The 13,671-nt window shown below is 39.8% G+C and overlaps 2 protein-coding genes across 6 annotated transcripts in view; one reads left to right on the top strand and one right to left on the bottom strand.

The window, feature by feature from the left end:
• Window positions 1-11,282, bottom strand: part of ELP4 (elongator acetyltransferase complex subunit 4) — a 150,821-nt gene extending 139,539 nt beyond the window's left edge. For all 3 annotated transcript variants that reach the window (XM_063332931.1, XM_063332932.1, XM_063332933.1), the window contains exons 1-2: window positions 10,969-11,282; window positions 4,810-4,845 (exon numbers count right to left, since the gene is read on the bottom strand). In XM_063332931.1, the coding sequence (XP_063189001.1) occupies window positions 4,810-4,845; window positions 10,969-11,134 (202 nt within the window). In that variant the 5' untranslated portion in view covers window positions 11,135-11,282. The remainder of the gene's footprint in view (window positions 1-4,809; window positions 4,846-10,968) is intronic.
• IMMP1L (inner mitochondrial membrane peptidase subunit 1) overlaps window positions 11,213-13,671 on the top strand; it is a 35,513-nt gene continuing 33,054 nt past the window's right edge. For 2 of the 3 annotated variants that reach the window (XM_063332944.1, XM_063332946.1), the window contains exon 1: window positions 11,268-11,312. The gene's annotated coding sequence lies outside the window, so the exon portion shown is untranslated. Of the gene's footprint in view, window positions 11,313-13,671 lie in introns of all 3 variants that reach the window. The other variant, XM_063332947.1, reaches the window with a different exon arrangement.

Genomic DNA, 13,671 nt, shown 5'->3' with positions numbered 1-13,671 from the left:
TTAGCTTTCAAATCTAAAAGAGATTCTCTTCCGTGTTTCTGTGAAGCTAAATTTAGTATCATATCACAAACAACCAACCAACATAGGGGATAAGTAAATTAAAACCCACCACTGAGTATTGCCAGCTATGCACTCAGAGGAGGGGAAAAAAAAATTCAGGTAAAAATCCTATCATTTTCAAATCACTGAGTCTTGCCATCTCTTTCACTAGAACACAAAGCTCACTGCCTTTGTACTCGCTTCATCTGGTGCCATTAAGGTCAGGTCAAATGGATAGCTAACTCTATGCTCAACAGCAGCCAAATATAGATATTTAGGAAGAGGTAATAAGAACTAAAAAAGCACATGTGATGCTTCACCCAAGCACTTGCTCAGCCTGCCACCATTTGTAGCTCATGGACTTCCTTCGCCAAACTTGGTATCCACTAAACTAGCAATGCACATGCCTTTCTCACCCATCAAGCTGCCCAGTTTCCTACCAAGACCACATTTTTTTTTTTTTACACCCACAACACCCTATGGTAACATATTCCACCACTTAATTGCATACTGTCTGAAGAATAACTTTCTTTTAATATAAATTTTCCAACTAGTAGGTTCATTTGATGCCACCCACTTCACCTACTGGAAAGGGCAGTGAATATTGTAATGGGAAGACAAAACACAACTAATCTAGTTTCATAACCCAGAACCTAACCTAGAAAGTAAACTAGTTTCATAATCTCTGATCTGTGTAAAATATGATAGGTTCTAGATTTTTTTTTTCTTCTTCCTTTGTCCATAGCAAGATTGCAGCTCTTCTCAAACTGAGTGAGAAAAGTAAGATCTTCATTGAAAGCAGTAAGAGGTAAAGCTTCTATCATTTTTCCTGAATTCACAGAAATTTGGGTGAAATTTCATGAGAAAATTAAGCTTAACTGGCACTTTCTGCCTTGAAAAAAGCCATCTATTTTCTCTCCTAGTCCTCACTGTGCAGTCCTTTCCCTTGTGCTGGGTCTGGTACTCATCTCGCATATCAGTGAGCTGATAAACAGACAGGAAAGCCTCCACACTTTAACTGGGTGAGTTTTCTGTCCCATTGGAGAGCTGAGAGTTGAAAAGCACTAGTGCCAGCTCAAGGAACAAGACTGCACAGCCAAGAACGGGGAGAAGGATTTGGACAACTTCCTTCAGCAACAGCAAACTGCTGTGTCAATTCAGTTTTCTCAAAAAATCTGAACTTAAGTGGTAGCCATTACACAGATAGTGGCCTATATGGAATTAGGTAATGTCAGTTATTTTCTAAGATTCAGTGGGACAGCAACACCTGTCTCTAATGATGGATAAAATGTAGAAATAAAAACTAGTCTTAAAGTAACAATAAGCCATAATATGAGCAATTGCCTTGCTCACTGGCAAACAGAAAATGCTGTTCAGCCTCTACTACAGGTTCACATAAGCCAACAGAAGATAACATGATGTAATCCCAACAGCGACTAAAACAGATTTCAAGTAAGTTGTCCCCAAATCTCACTGTTAGGTGCTTTAGTGTTAAGACTAATTCCAGATATTATAACAATTTAAAATATTTTAACCAAAATTCTAGATACAAATGCAGACCGGTGTCCCAAGGGATGTTTGTCATTCCACAGTGAAAGTAAACACAGATAAAATAATAGGACCACACCGTTCTCATCCCTTTCAGAAAATGACTGAAAATTACTGATTAAATCTTTCTTAGGCTCAAAAAGCCACACTCTGAACAGCACTTGCTGGTGCCTGTCACCAGAGACACGATGTTTTTTGTCTTTGCATAAATTTCATGCCAATGAATTCAAAACAATATTACTATAAATACTTTCAAGTGAACAGGAGACTAAACTTCTTGGAAGTAGCAGGCCAACAGCATCCTGGCCTGCATCAGGAACAGTGCGGTAAGTAGGGCTAGAGAAGTGATCATCCCCCTGTACTCGGCACTGGTGAAGCCCCACCTCGAGTACTGTGTCCAGTTTTGGGTGCCTCACCACAAAAAAGACATTGAGGTGCTGGATTGTGTCCAGAGAAGGGCAACGAAGCTGGTGAGGGGTCTGGAGTCTTATGAGGAGGGCTGAGGGAGCTGGGGTTGTTCAGCCTGGAGAAAAGGAGGCTGAGGGGAGACCTTATCGCTCTCTGCAACTACCTGAAAGGAGGTTGTAGAGAGGTGGGGGACGGTCTCTTCTCCCAGGTAACAGGCAATAGGACAAGAGGAAATGGCCTTGAGTTGCACCAGGGGAGGTTTAGACTGGATATTAGAAAAAATTTTCACACTGAAAGGGTAATTAAGCATTGGAACAGGCTGCCCAGGGAAGTGGTTGAGGCACCATCCCTGGAGGCATTTAAAAGATGGGTAGACATAGTGCTTAGAAATATGGTTTAGTGGTGGGTTTTGTCAGAGTTAGGTTGATGGTTGGACTAGATGATCTGAAAGGTCCCTTCCAACCTAGATGATTCTATGATTCTGTAAGTAAAAAGCCTACTTCAGAACATCAAGGCGGCTATGATGGGAAGGATGCAATGGCAATCTCTTAAGTTGTGAAGCTAGTTTGCATCATAAACAGCAAGAATGCATATTAGAAATGAACACAGAGTATGGTTCCTAGCTTTGATTCTGAGAATGCAATTTGAAATAGTGTCAGAAGCATTACTAAAGTGAAGATAAATGGCACGTCTTGCTTATCCTCTATCCACAAGTTCCTTACCTCATACAAAAAGATTGTTCAACATTCTTCTGAACTATAGTTCATGGCCTGCAATTCAGGGACTCTTCCAACTGCATTCGAAAATAAACTTTATTTGTATTTTCTAATCTTCCAGTTCCTTCTTTCCTTCACTGTCCTCCACCAGTTCTCATAAACACTAACGGTCCTAACACTTCATCAGCAAGCTCTTAAAATACTCTGCAGACACAATCTATTTGAAACCACGGAAATCACCTAGGCATATACTAGTCTGCTTTTTCCCTAGGCAAAGCTGAAATCTAGTCACTGTTCTCAATTATGATAGTCATGAGATTTCAGCGTTCCTACTGGGTAAAGACAAAAATGTTTACCATTTTACCCTTTCTCAATGTCGACTTTGAGTTGCTTTTCCACTTTGTCAAGTAACCAAACAGTCCTCTCTTGGGCTTCTCGTAACTATTGTGATACTTAAGAAAAATCTGTATTACTCTTGATAATTCACGCTAGTTGTATCTTACTCTATACCTGAGTTTTTCAGATTTTTGTCTCTACATTCCCCTTTTACAATTTTGCTTATCTGATCCTTATCAACCTGTGATGGATTCAAAACCTCAGGATTTAGCCAAAATGGTGCCTTACTACACTTCAATCTTCTGCTATGAGAAACTGGCATTTTAAAATAATAAATTCAGTTTTCAGGCTTTAATGCAGGATTTTTGCCTTTAGGCAGGCACTCAAACATTGCTTGTTGTATCTCAGGTAGCTTTGCAATATTTATGTTTTCATGAATCTTCTACAAATAAGGAAATTGAGGTACTTTACCTCGTATTCAGCGGGAGAAAACAATCACACAACTTTCTAGACTCCAGTAGTTAAGAGAAATTGCAGTGACTGAAAAGCTAAGAGCTACATCTGTTGTACCTAGGTACCTAGTTCTCTGCTCCAGTAACCTGGTAGCAAAAAGTAGTATTTAAATTGGTATTCTATTTAAAATATGAACACAGATTACAGATGCAGATGTTGTCCACATAACTACAAGTGTTTCTCTAATGACCTTTCATTTTTTTTTCTTGAAATATCTATTCTTTTTGCTAGGAAATTAACAAGCTTGAAAGTTTCTCATGAGAACCATTAGTTTGATAAACATTTAAAAAAAAAAAAAAAATCACATTTCTGTTACCATTCAGCCCTTATGTCATTTTGAAGTAGTTTTGTATCCTTAGAAGCCCCAGATTAATGAACTGATGTGACAAATCAGATGGTATCTCCTTCAACTTCTCTTCTGCAACATGATTGTCTTGTGCGCTGAAACTGTAAGCACTTACAAGACTAACTTGCAAGAAGTTAGTCTTCCCTTGCAATTGTGGTTTTGGCTGCTATGCTTAAACTGAGGGACCTGGGAAACATTTCTTGGCAATAAAGTATGTATCCAGTATGTATCCTGTGCATACAAAGACAAGATGTATGTGTACAACAGTCCTCTTCCCCTTTGCTACACTTCGAATAGAAAGGAAAGCTGGAAATCTCAGCTGCAGTGGAGACATAGTACAGCCTACACAGACAGTTTTGATGTAGCCTGCAAAGGGAATTCTGTTGTAACCTATTTAATCACCTCAGTGTGCCCTCATCCACATCCTGACAGTAAGCAGGCTTCCATCAGCTTTCTCTTAGTTGATTCTGGCAACCAAAAGATTAAAAGATTCTGTATTTCACATCTTCCTCAGAAAGACAAATTAAAAAAAAAATAAAAATTTGTGATGATTAACAGTCTGAATCTTGTGGGAAATCAAGTAGTTCAGAAAATCTTAAATAATATGAAAATTTTCCTAAAAAGTCCTGAAATTTGCTAAACACCCTGCTTTCAAACAGAATTCTGTGGTATTCTTCTGGGGGGGTTAAACCTGTCTAAAAGTAAGGTTTTGATCCACCTCCTGTAATTTCTAAAATAGACAACAGTCCACTCTGAAGGCTATCCAAAGTGAAGGGGCCTGAAAGCTGTACTTACTGAAAGTCTGAGTATAAAAAACAATGCAAAGACAGGTTTGATAAATACATTAAACTGAGCAAAAGACATCAGAATATGGCTTTAAGTATCTATATATTCTATACTAACCAATAAGAAGAAGGGTTCCAACAGCTACGCCTCCACCTGGAAACAAAAAAAAAAAAGAAGAAAGTAAGACTACATTTTAATACTATGTTAGAGAACAATTAAGTTTTCTTAGTTTATAAGTCAAAGAAAGGTGATAACAGGGAATTTAAAAATATAAAAGTGAACAACATTTTAATTACCTTTGCAATACTTCCTACAATTCTCTATTATGAAATAATTATACATTACATGTAATTATATACTACACATTACAATTACTTTCACAATATACTGTACTATCATCATTGTGGTAAAAAGATCCTGCAGAGCTCTATGCAACTATGCTCAAGTACTACAATAATGATGTATGGTCTGAGCCAGTGCATTTTTACTTGGATGACTCAAGTGAGTAAACATTCTCCAAATTAAACCCGTACTAATCACTACAAAGTGACATTCTTTTGTACCAAGAACCATGTATATACAGTGACCTACTAAGAGGCTACTAAATTCCCATGCAAGTCAATCGCACAAAATCCTGGCTCCGCTGTTTTTTATCTTATTACTGAAAAAAGACGTGACAATAAGGCAGGTAGGCTTTCACCCAATGAAACCTGGACTGACAGATCATAAACATCATAACACACACCTGAAAAAAACCCCACCTATTATAGTCTTTTATAGCATGTCTTGGACATAAAACCAACTCTATGAATGCAGTTGATTGAAATATTTGTTCAAAAATAAAAATACATTTTGACAGATTTACAAATGGCCACTATTATTTTTCTGTCTTTTTGCTTAAACAATTACGATCAATGCTTATGTTCCAATCACAGATGACTGAATGAATAATGGACAGAACAGAATACTCCCAATATGTTTGAATACATAGATTCTTATCCCATTGATCTCAACAGTGTGGAGGACCAGAAAAAAATAATCTACGAACTCCCATCCTAACTGCTTTATTTCCTTCTCGAAGAGACAGCATCATTATGTAACAGCGATTTAAATGGTTGTCCCAAGAAGGAATTTTAACAAAAATGGTGAAAGAATTCATATTTTATTTTAGGTGAAGAGTAAACTGTTGTATAATCTGTATTCCAAGACTGAAAACAGAGGAATAACTTGAAATAAGACTACAAATATTTTGCTGACCAATCATATAAGACTGTGACAGGAAAGCTCAAAATTCCTGGAAGTGTTCAGATGGCCATTTGTACCTAGCCTATTGTAGTGTTTTGCATGAAGGAAACCACAGTATGTCTTCTGCAATTACATACTGTTTCAAAAGCAAGTTAGGGGCAAACCAAATCACATCAGCACAATATCCAAAGCTCTTAATACAAGAAGTCAATTCTGGGCTATATAAACATACTTCAGTGAACAGAATAATTCAGTCTATCAATTTAAGAGCTCATTAAACTTCACTTGCAATTGATTCCAATAGGGATTGGATCAACTTCTTAATCTTTATCTCTGCTAGTGGGAGACTACGAATGTCTGTAGCACCTGTAATGCTGATATATACCCAAAAGGAAGAAAAAAAGCAAATTATCTCCCATAGGCCCAAAAGTGCTAATGTTGCTGCATACTAACACCTGAATTAAAACCACAAGAGAATCATTTCATCATGATGTACCACAATTTGAGCAGTACATCACAGTGCAAGTGTTTAGTCAGATACTAATTTCATAGTTGTAGTTTAACATATCACAGATTTTTTAAACTATGCTCCTGAGTCAGGATATACAAACGTCTTAATATTTACAGCAAGCTTACCAAGTAATCAAAATGTTTAGTAGATATTAAAAAAAACCCAAACAACTGTAAGTACTGTTTATTGGAAAGTTAGAACCACTCATGAAATCCCCATGTTCTCATCCACCATTTTTTGTTTCATTTTATTTTTTCAGGAGATAAATGGAAATGAACCCAAAAAATGCACTACAGGGAAAAGGAGAAAAAAAGACCAAAATCGGCAGTCATACAGATGGTTGATACAAAGTATGCTTCCAATATTCACTGCATTCAATTGTTCAGGGAGACAGAACACACGTTAATAACATCAGTTGTTTAAAACTAGCACATGTTCTATACAGCATGTAGAAAAAAATAGTTCCAAATGATGAGATTTTACCAAATCATAGCTTGAAATACAAAAGGTGATCAAAACTGACATAAGAAACGTATTACCTCATGGCAATAAGGACTTAGAATCTTGGTTATAAAAAGCTTACTTGTAGCCACCACAGAAGTAATGTATCTTCTGCTTTTAAATTGCTTGCACAAGAGAGAATTTGTTTGTCAAACAGTACATCAGTGCAGTCAAAATTCTCACAAGCTGTATTTTCAGATCATCAATTCTACTTTCTCTTTCTACAAGCCAGAGTTGTAACATATGTGCACATACCCTGGTTCCTAAAGGCAAACTCAGGTCAAAGGATTGGCTTTACATTATCAGCTGTAGTGAACAGTTTGAACAAGTGTATTCTATTAGATGGAATGTAAAGCTATTGCAGTCACCATGGTTACATATTCATATTACAATGAGCAACAATAATAGTAAATTAAGCAAAGAACAGACAACAGGAAAAAGTAGCAGGAACACTGATACAGTCAAAAAGAAGAGGTAAAATCTTCAATTTTCCTAAGAAAACTGCCATGAACTTGTAATTCTTTCTTATTTTGCTATTTTTTTTTGCCAGTATCTAAGGCAGTACTACATGTAAACAAGGAAGCAAGACTCGGAACTTTCTGCATTGCTACCTACAGCAATGAGATTTAAGACCTTAGGGACAGAAACACAACAAACTTTACAAGTTGAGAAGTGTCACCATTGTTTTCAAAGCAAATCTGTGACCTTTTTCAAGCAGCTTGAAACAAAACATCCAATACCAAGCATGTGACGGCTATTTTACACAATAGTTACAGCTCATTACAGAGAACTGCTTCAGCACAAATCAGGCATATAAGGTCTATAAAACTTGAAAGTGAACCTGAATATAAAGCCTGGAAATCTCAAAAGCACCTTAATCCTAACATAGCATTTGAAATCCAGCACTTATCTACCACTTCTTTTTGAAAGGAAATGCATTTATTAAGGAAGAGCTAGCTAGCAACAATAATGTAAAAAATCAGCCAGCAGCTGTAGAGTAAAGGAAGTTCCTCCACATATCCTCTGCCTTTTCCTCCAGAAGTTTCTAATGAGACCTCTGTCTTATAACACCATAGTTTCCCTTATTTACAGTTATTCATAAACCGTATCTTCATGTCTGGCTAATAATACTGTATCTGGGTTGCAGCTTCTGGACAAGGCGAACTCCAAATCAAGCCCAAAGTATGAGAGCTAGAAGACTATGCCTGGCAACCATTAAAAAATATGTCTATGAAAAATACCAGACTAAAACAGTTTATAGTAACTTCCATTGGTAATTTATACAAAAAGGTTTGTCCTCAGTCCCTGGTGACAATAAAATACTATATTTTGTACAGTCAATTACTTAACTGCTAGTGGGCAAGATGAAAGAAAAAAAGTTAACAGTGTTCTTTAAGAATACATAAAGAGCATTCTGCAAGACATTTATGAAGCATTTCCACACACGCCCAAAAAGAACACGACGGAGACCAAGTACAATACTTCTACGGTCACCAGCACAGTGGGCTGCACCAACAGAAGCTCAGTCTGGTCAAGGGATGTGACTGCTCCCCTTTACTCAGCACTCATTAGATCCCATATGGAACACAACATCCAGTTTTGGGCCCCTCAGTACAAGAAAGAAGTAAAGATAAACTCAAGTGAGTCCAGCAGAGGGGCACTGAGATGGGGCAAGTGACCCAAGAGGAGTGGCTGAAGGGATGGGGCTTATTTAACTTGGAGATGAGAAGAAAACCTATGAGCAGCCTGCTGGTACCTAAGAGAGGCTACTGAGAAGACAGGTAAGCTTTCTGCTGAGGTGCATAGTGGGAGGGAAAGAAACAACTGGCATAAATGGAAACAGGAAAGTTCCAAGTGGGTATAAGGAAAAAGAAAATTCCCTGTGAAAATGATTAAGCATTGGAACAGGGTGTCCAGAGAGGCTGTGAAATCTCTGCCATTGCAGATTTTCAAGCCAACTTGAGCAACTATTCTGAATTCAGTGCTGAGCCTGCTTTAAGGCTGCAGTAGATGAATTCCTGAGGTCCCTCCCCAGCCTCCAAAACCAAAGATTCTGTACAGGTCCACCTAGCTGGGTGGTCTGTCTCCAACAATGCCTAATAGCTGGAATCAATGGGAATTTTATTATACTACATCATGTTTGGCTTACCCACTCATCCTCCAGAAAACGGTGATTTAAGGACTAGGAGATTATCAAAGATTTAACATAGGAATAGAGAGTTTTCCGGTTTTTCGAAGATGCCACCACCCAAAAAGCATTGTAGAAGTATTTTCAAAAGTTGCTATTCCTAGGGTTGAAGAACTTTCTTGATGTGCAAGTGTAAAACTTAGTAAAGCCAGGAAATTACTCACCTGGCTTTACTGGAAGAAATGCCCTCAGTTTCCATAACAAACCACTAATTATGTTAGCAAGTGCCCGAACATTTAGGAGACTGCCACCATGGGAGCTGTCAACATCTTCTGAATCATGCTGTACAAAATCCACTGCGTATAAAAAGGGAATATGAAGAAGAACTGGAATATCCAATGCAAATCCTATATTTATGCAAGTAAATCACAGAATCACAGAAACTTCAGAGTTGGAAGGGACCTCTAGAGATCGTCTAGTCCAACTCCCCTGCTAGAGCAGGATTGCCCAGAGCACATCACTCAGGACTGCATCCAAGCGGGTCTTGAAAATCTCCAGAGAAGGGGACTCCACAACCTCCCTGGGCAGCCTGTTCCAGTGCTCTGTCACCCTCAAAGGGTTTCACATATTACACTCACTTAATGAAATACTTCTTTCTTAAGGAGGGGTATCTTTCTCCACAAGGATGCCAATCCCTGATGAAAGTGCAGGTGTTCCCTAGCAAACAGGCACACACACACACATCTGAAAGATACAGAAGTGTGATTCTCCTTAAGATACACAGGCTGCAAAAACTTCTTTATAAAATGGATACAACTTTTATATATATCATTACTCATATAGAATATCCTTAGAAAGAAAAGTGGTATATTCCTATATTCCATGTACTCCTTCAAGAATGACTGAACAAAGATAAAGTCAACCCTTCCTCACCTAAAAGTAGTCCCATCTATGTACACTGAAAATGTACTGCAACTGTATCAGTATTTAGAATAAAAGGATCATTCAGCCCCGGTGCATACAGATAAAGTACATGCTGTTTATACCTGCAAAGCAAATTAGATTCCAATCCAAGTAAACGGTGCTAGTTCATGCCACAGATTATAACATAGCAAAGGTCACAGAATCATAGAAAAGTCTGGGTTGGAAGGGACCTTAAAGATCACCTAGTTCCAACCCCCTGCCATGGGCAGGGACACCTCCCACTAGACCAGGCTGCACAATGGATCAGTAAAAGGAACTATTTAGCATCTTGACACTGACAGCAGGCAAAAGCAGATTCACAGACAGTAAGACAGTGTCATAGCAGTGTAACTTATCTAAACGGGGCATTTAAATGATGTAGCATTGGTGAGGAAGACAGAAAAGACACACTTAAGAGTCCAGTCTTACGGTCAAACACATCCTAAAAATTGCCATACTGAAGAACCAGAACTACACCACATTCAACGACGGGTCAACTCAGCAAACGTGTCTTCCAAAACTGAAAAACTTCAGCCCGCTTACTGTGACAGTTTGAAATATGACAGGAACGCGTTACCAAGTAAATTTACAGAGTAGCTATCCACTCCAGAAAGGATGCTTAAACGGGTTTAAATGAACGGTAAACGGCAATTTTCCCCCCGCCCCCGCAAACGGGCCATGAAGCAGGCGCACCTCAGGCCGCCTCACAGGGGCCGGGGGCGCTCAGGGCGGGAATCGGATCCTGCTTTTCCCCTTCCTCTTCCCTCCCCCCGCCCCCATCCTCCCCCCAACGCCGGGAACTGCGGGGAGGGAGGAAAAGCCTGCGCGAGTAGCTGCGGGTTACGGAAGGTAAATGACAGGCAGGGCCCGGCAAAGGAGAGGGCCGCCGGGAGGGTGGGGGATGCCCCAGGTCCCGCTCCCCACCAACCTAGCACACAGTCCAGGGAGGGGAGCCCGCTGGAGAGCAGCAGCTGCCCGTGCCGAACGGAAGGCCGGGTGCCCACCACAGCGGCCAGGCGGCTGCCGGCCGCGGCTTTCCGCTGGAAGCTGGTGACCCCACGGCCCCGCGCTGCCCCGCCAGCCGCCGCCGCCATCTCGGCCGCCCGTGGGTTGACAGGAGCCAGGGGCCGCCGGGAAGAATCGAGCCCTTTCCGCTCCACCAATGGGAGAGTGGCATGCGAAACGCGCTATCCAATGGGAGACGGCGTTCTTTGCACGTTCCGGGCTGAAGGGGCGGGGGAAGTGCTGAGGCGCCCGGTAGTGAGCAGGCAGGTGAGTGCGGCGGGGCTGCAGCGGGCCGGAGGGCGCGGGGTGCCGCCTCGGCGGGGCCCCCGGGAGCTGAGGCGGGGCCGGTAGCGGGAGGAGGTGGCCGCGTCTCGTCCCACCCTGGCGCAGGGCCGGAGCGGGTAGCGCGGTGCCAGTGACTCGGCCGCGCTGCGGAGAGGACACCCCGGGGACATCCCCCCCACGCCTTCCTTCTCCCGGGGCCTTTGGGATCCCCTAGGTGTCAGGGAGGCGGAGAGTCGTGAAGGGGGAGGCTCGCCTGGCCCCGAGTTACCTCGGCACTCTCTGTGCCGCGCTGCCGGCATCACCCTCTTCAAAAAAACGCTTTTCTGGTGTGCGAGCCTGGAAGGAAAAAGTATTTGTAAAGTGTCCCTTTTTTTAACGGTATTTAAGTAACTGTATGTAACGTAGTATATAAGTATGCTTGGAGTCCCTCCCTTGTTTGTAAATAGCCGTGGGTCTGTAATAAATGTATGATTTGAGACCTCTCACTTGGAAGCAAGATCTTGCATCAATATGATGGCTCTGGATCTTGCCATAAACCAGAAGCTATAGCAGAAAAAGCTGCTTTCTGTGAGCAATGTAACTTCTGTCCTTCATTAGCACTTATTGTTGAATCAGCTGCTAATACCATAGAAAGTTATTTTGTGTATTTTAGAAGATTGGCATGTTCTTTAGTCTGTGTTATCAATTTATGGGTAGTAGCTTGTGGCCTTGTATATGTCAGCAAACAACAGCCCTACACTGATTGTATGTAAAAACTGGTGAGATACCTGAATCTGTTACTTCATTTTCGGTTCTTGTTTTATACAAAGACATTAAAATGCTTTTTAACTTCATGAAAAATTTTAGTATGCTTGCTTTGTAAATCAGCACTTCATGATATAGTACTCTGAATTTAAGAAAAATCCCTATGAGCCACTATTGCAAGTACTTGTGCATTTGTTTTTAATAAATTGGTGTTTCAGGTGCATCACAAGCTATTTGGAGACATTTGCACATAGCATGAGGTTCTAACGTTATAATTCCTCACTCGGTCTTTAATTTCAAGGAATGATTTTTGTTATTGCTATAAACCATAGTTTTTGAACACCTGTGGCTGTTGAGCCTGCTTTTTTTTTAATAAATGAAAAAACAATCCTTGTATTAAATGTGAACATCACAAAAGAGCAGCAATACTTTAACAGTCCTGAAGCCTAAAGCTTTTCCTTCATATCAAATTCAAACTCAGGAGCATGAAGCTTCAGTATTATGTCTTTCTAGCTGGAGAAGTTGCATTCATTTTGCTGCTGGCCAAGGTTCTTTACATGTTAAGGAATGGACAGTTTGAGATCTTTATCATGAGTATCAAGAGATGGTCTTAGTGATTTATATTTGCTGCTAAACTGAAATATTGGATAATAAATATCTAATTTCAAGTGTATATTGTTCAGTGAAAATTAGAAGTATTCGTATTTAGAGGAAAAAAATCAAAGGACATGTTTAAAAACATGTCAAGAAAAATATACCTAATAAATGTCATTTCTGTAGGATCTGACTAATGATTTGTGAATATCTGGGATAGGAAAGGCCTTAACAAAATAAAGGTGTAAAGCATAATTCACACCTGTTAAGAGCTCAGAATCCATTATTGTCAGTGTTGGTTCTGTATCATTTGAATGAGGAGGCTGAAACTTACTAATAGTTCTCCAGTTTTAAAACATCACATCAGCTGTTTTCTTACTGTATTGTCATTCTGGAGTCCAGATACCTATATTTCAGATATAAGTGCTTGCAATTGCGTGTAACACTATTAAAATTGTAGTGTATCTATTGGAGAAGTTTTTAATAGAATGTTTGTAATCCAATGAGGATATCTTTGATAAGTCACAACTTACCTATCAGAAAAAGAACCATATATATGTGCTTTTATATACTGCATGTGCTTGTCTCAGTGATTATCTTTTTTTTTCCCCATTCCAAGCAGTACACTTCCTTTTGTTACTCCAGTGAGACAAAGTATTACCTCACTTGTTTTGTTTTTTTTTTAAAATAAAATATATTTATATAGGTCGCACTAACTGTACAGAACAGGTGTAAATGCACATCCAGGGCTGAGCTCTCTATTCTTGCTTTTCTCATTGCTACTTCTCTGACAAGTGGTTTCTATACTTTTTTCCTTTTTCTTACCTCATTTTGCTACATAGCAATTAAAACCAGAGGCTAAATAATTCTTTCATTTTTGAGGCCACATAATGAAAGTACTTTGCAAGTGGGAATACTTGTGCTGCAGTCCTACTATTTTTAGAATTTCTTGCATGAAGTGCAAGTTTACTGGAAATCTCATTGTCTCCTGAGCTGCTATAGT

Source organism: Chroicocephalus ridibundus, chromosome 4, assembly GCF_963924245.1.
Source record: "Chroicocephalus ridibundus chromosome 4, bChrRid1.1, whole genome shotgun sequence".
Lineage (NCBI taxonomy): Eukaryota > Metazoa > Chordata > Aves > Charadriiformes > Laridae > Chroicocephalus > Chroicocephalus ridibundus.
Note: the sequence above shows the minus strand (reverse complement) of the source record. Positions and strands in the feature narration are given on the sequence as shown.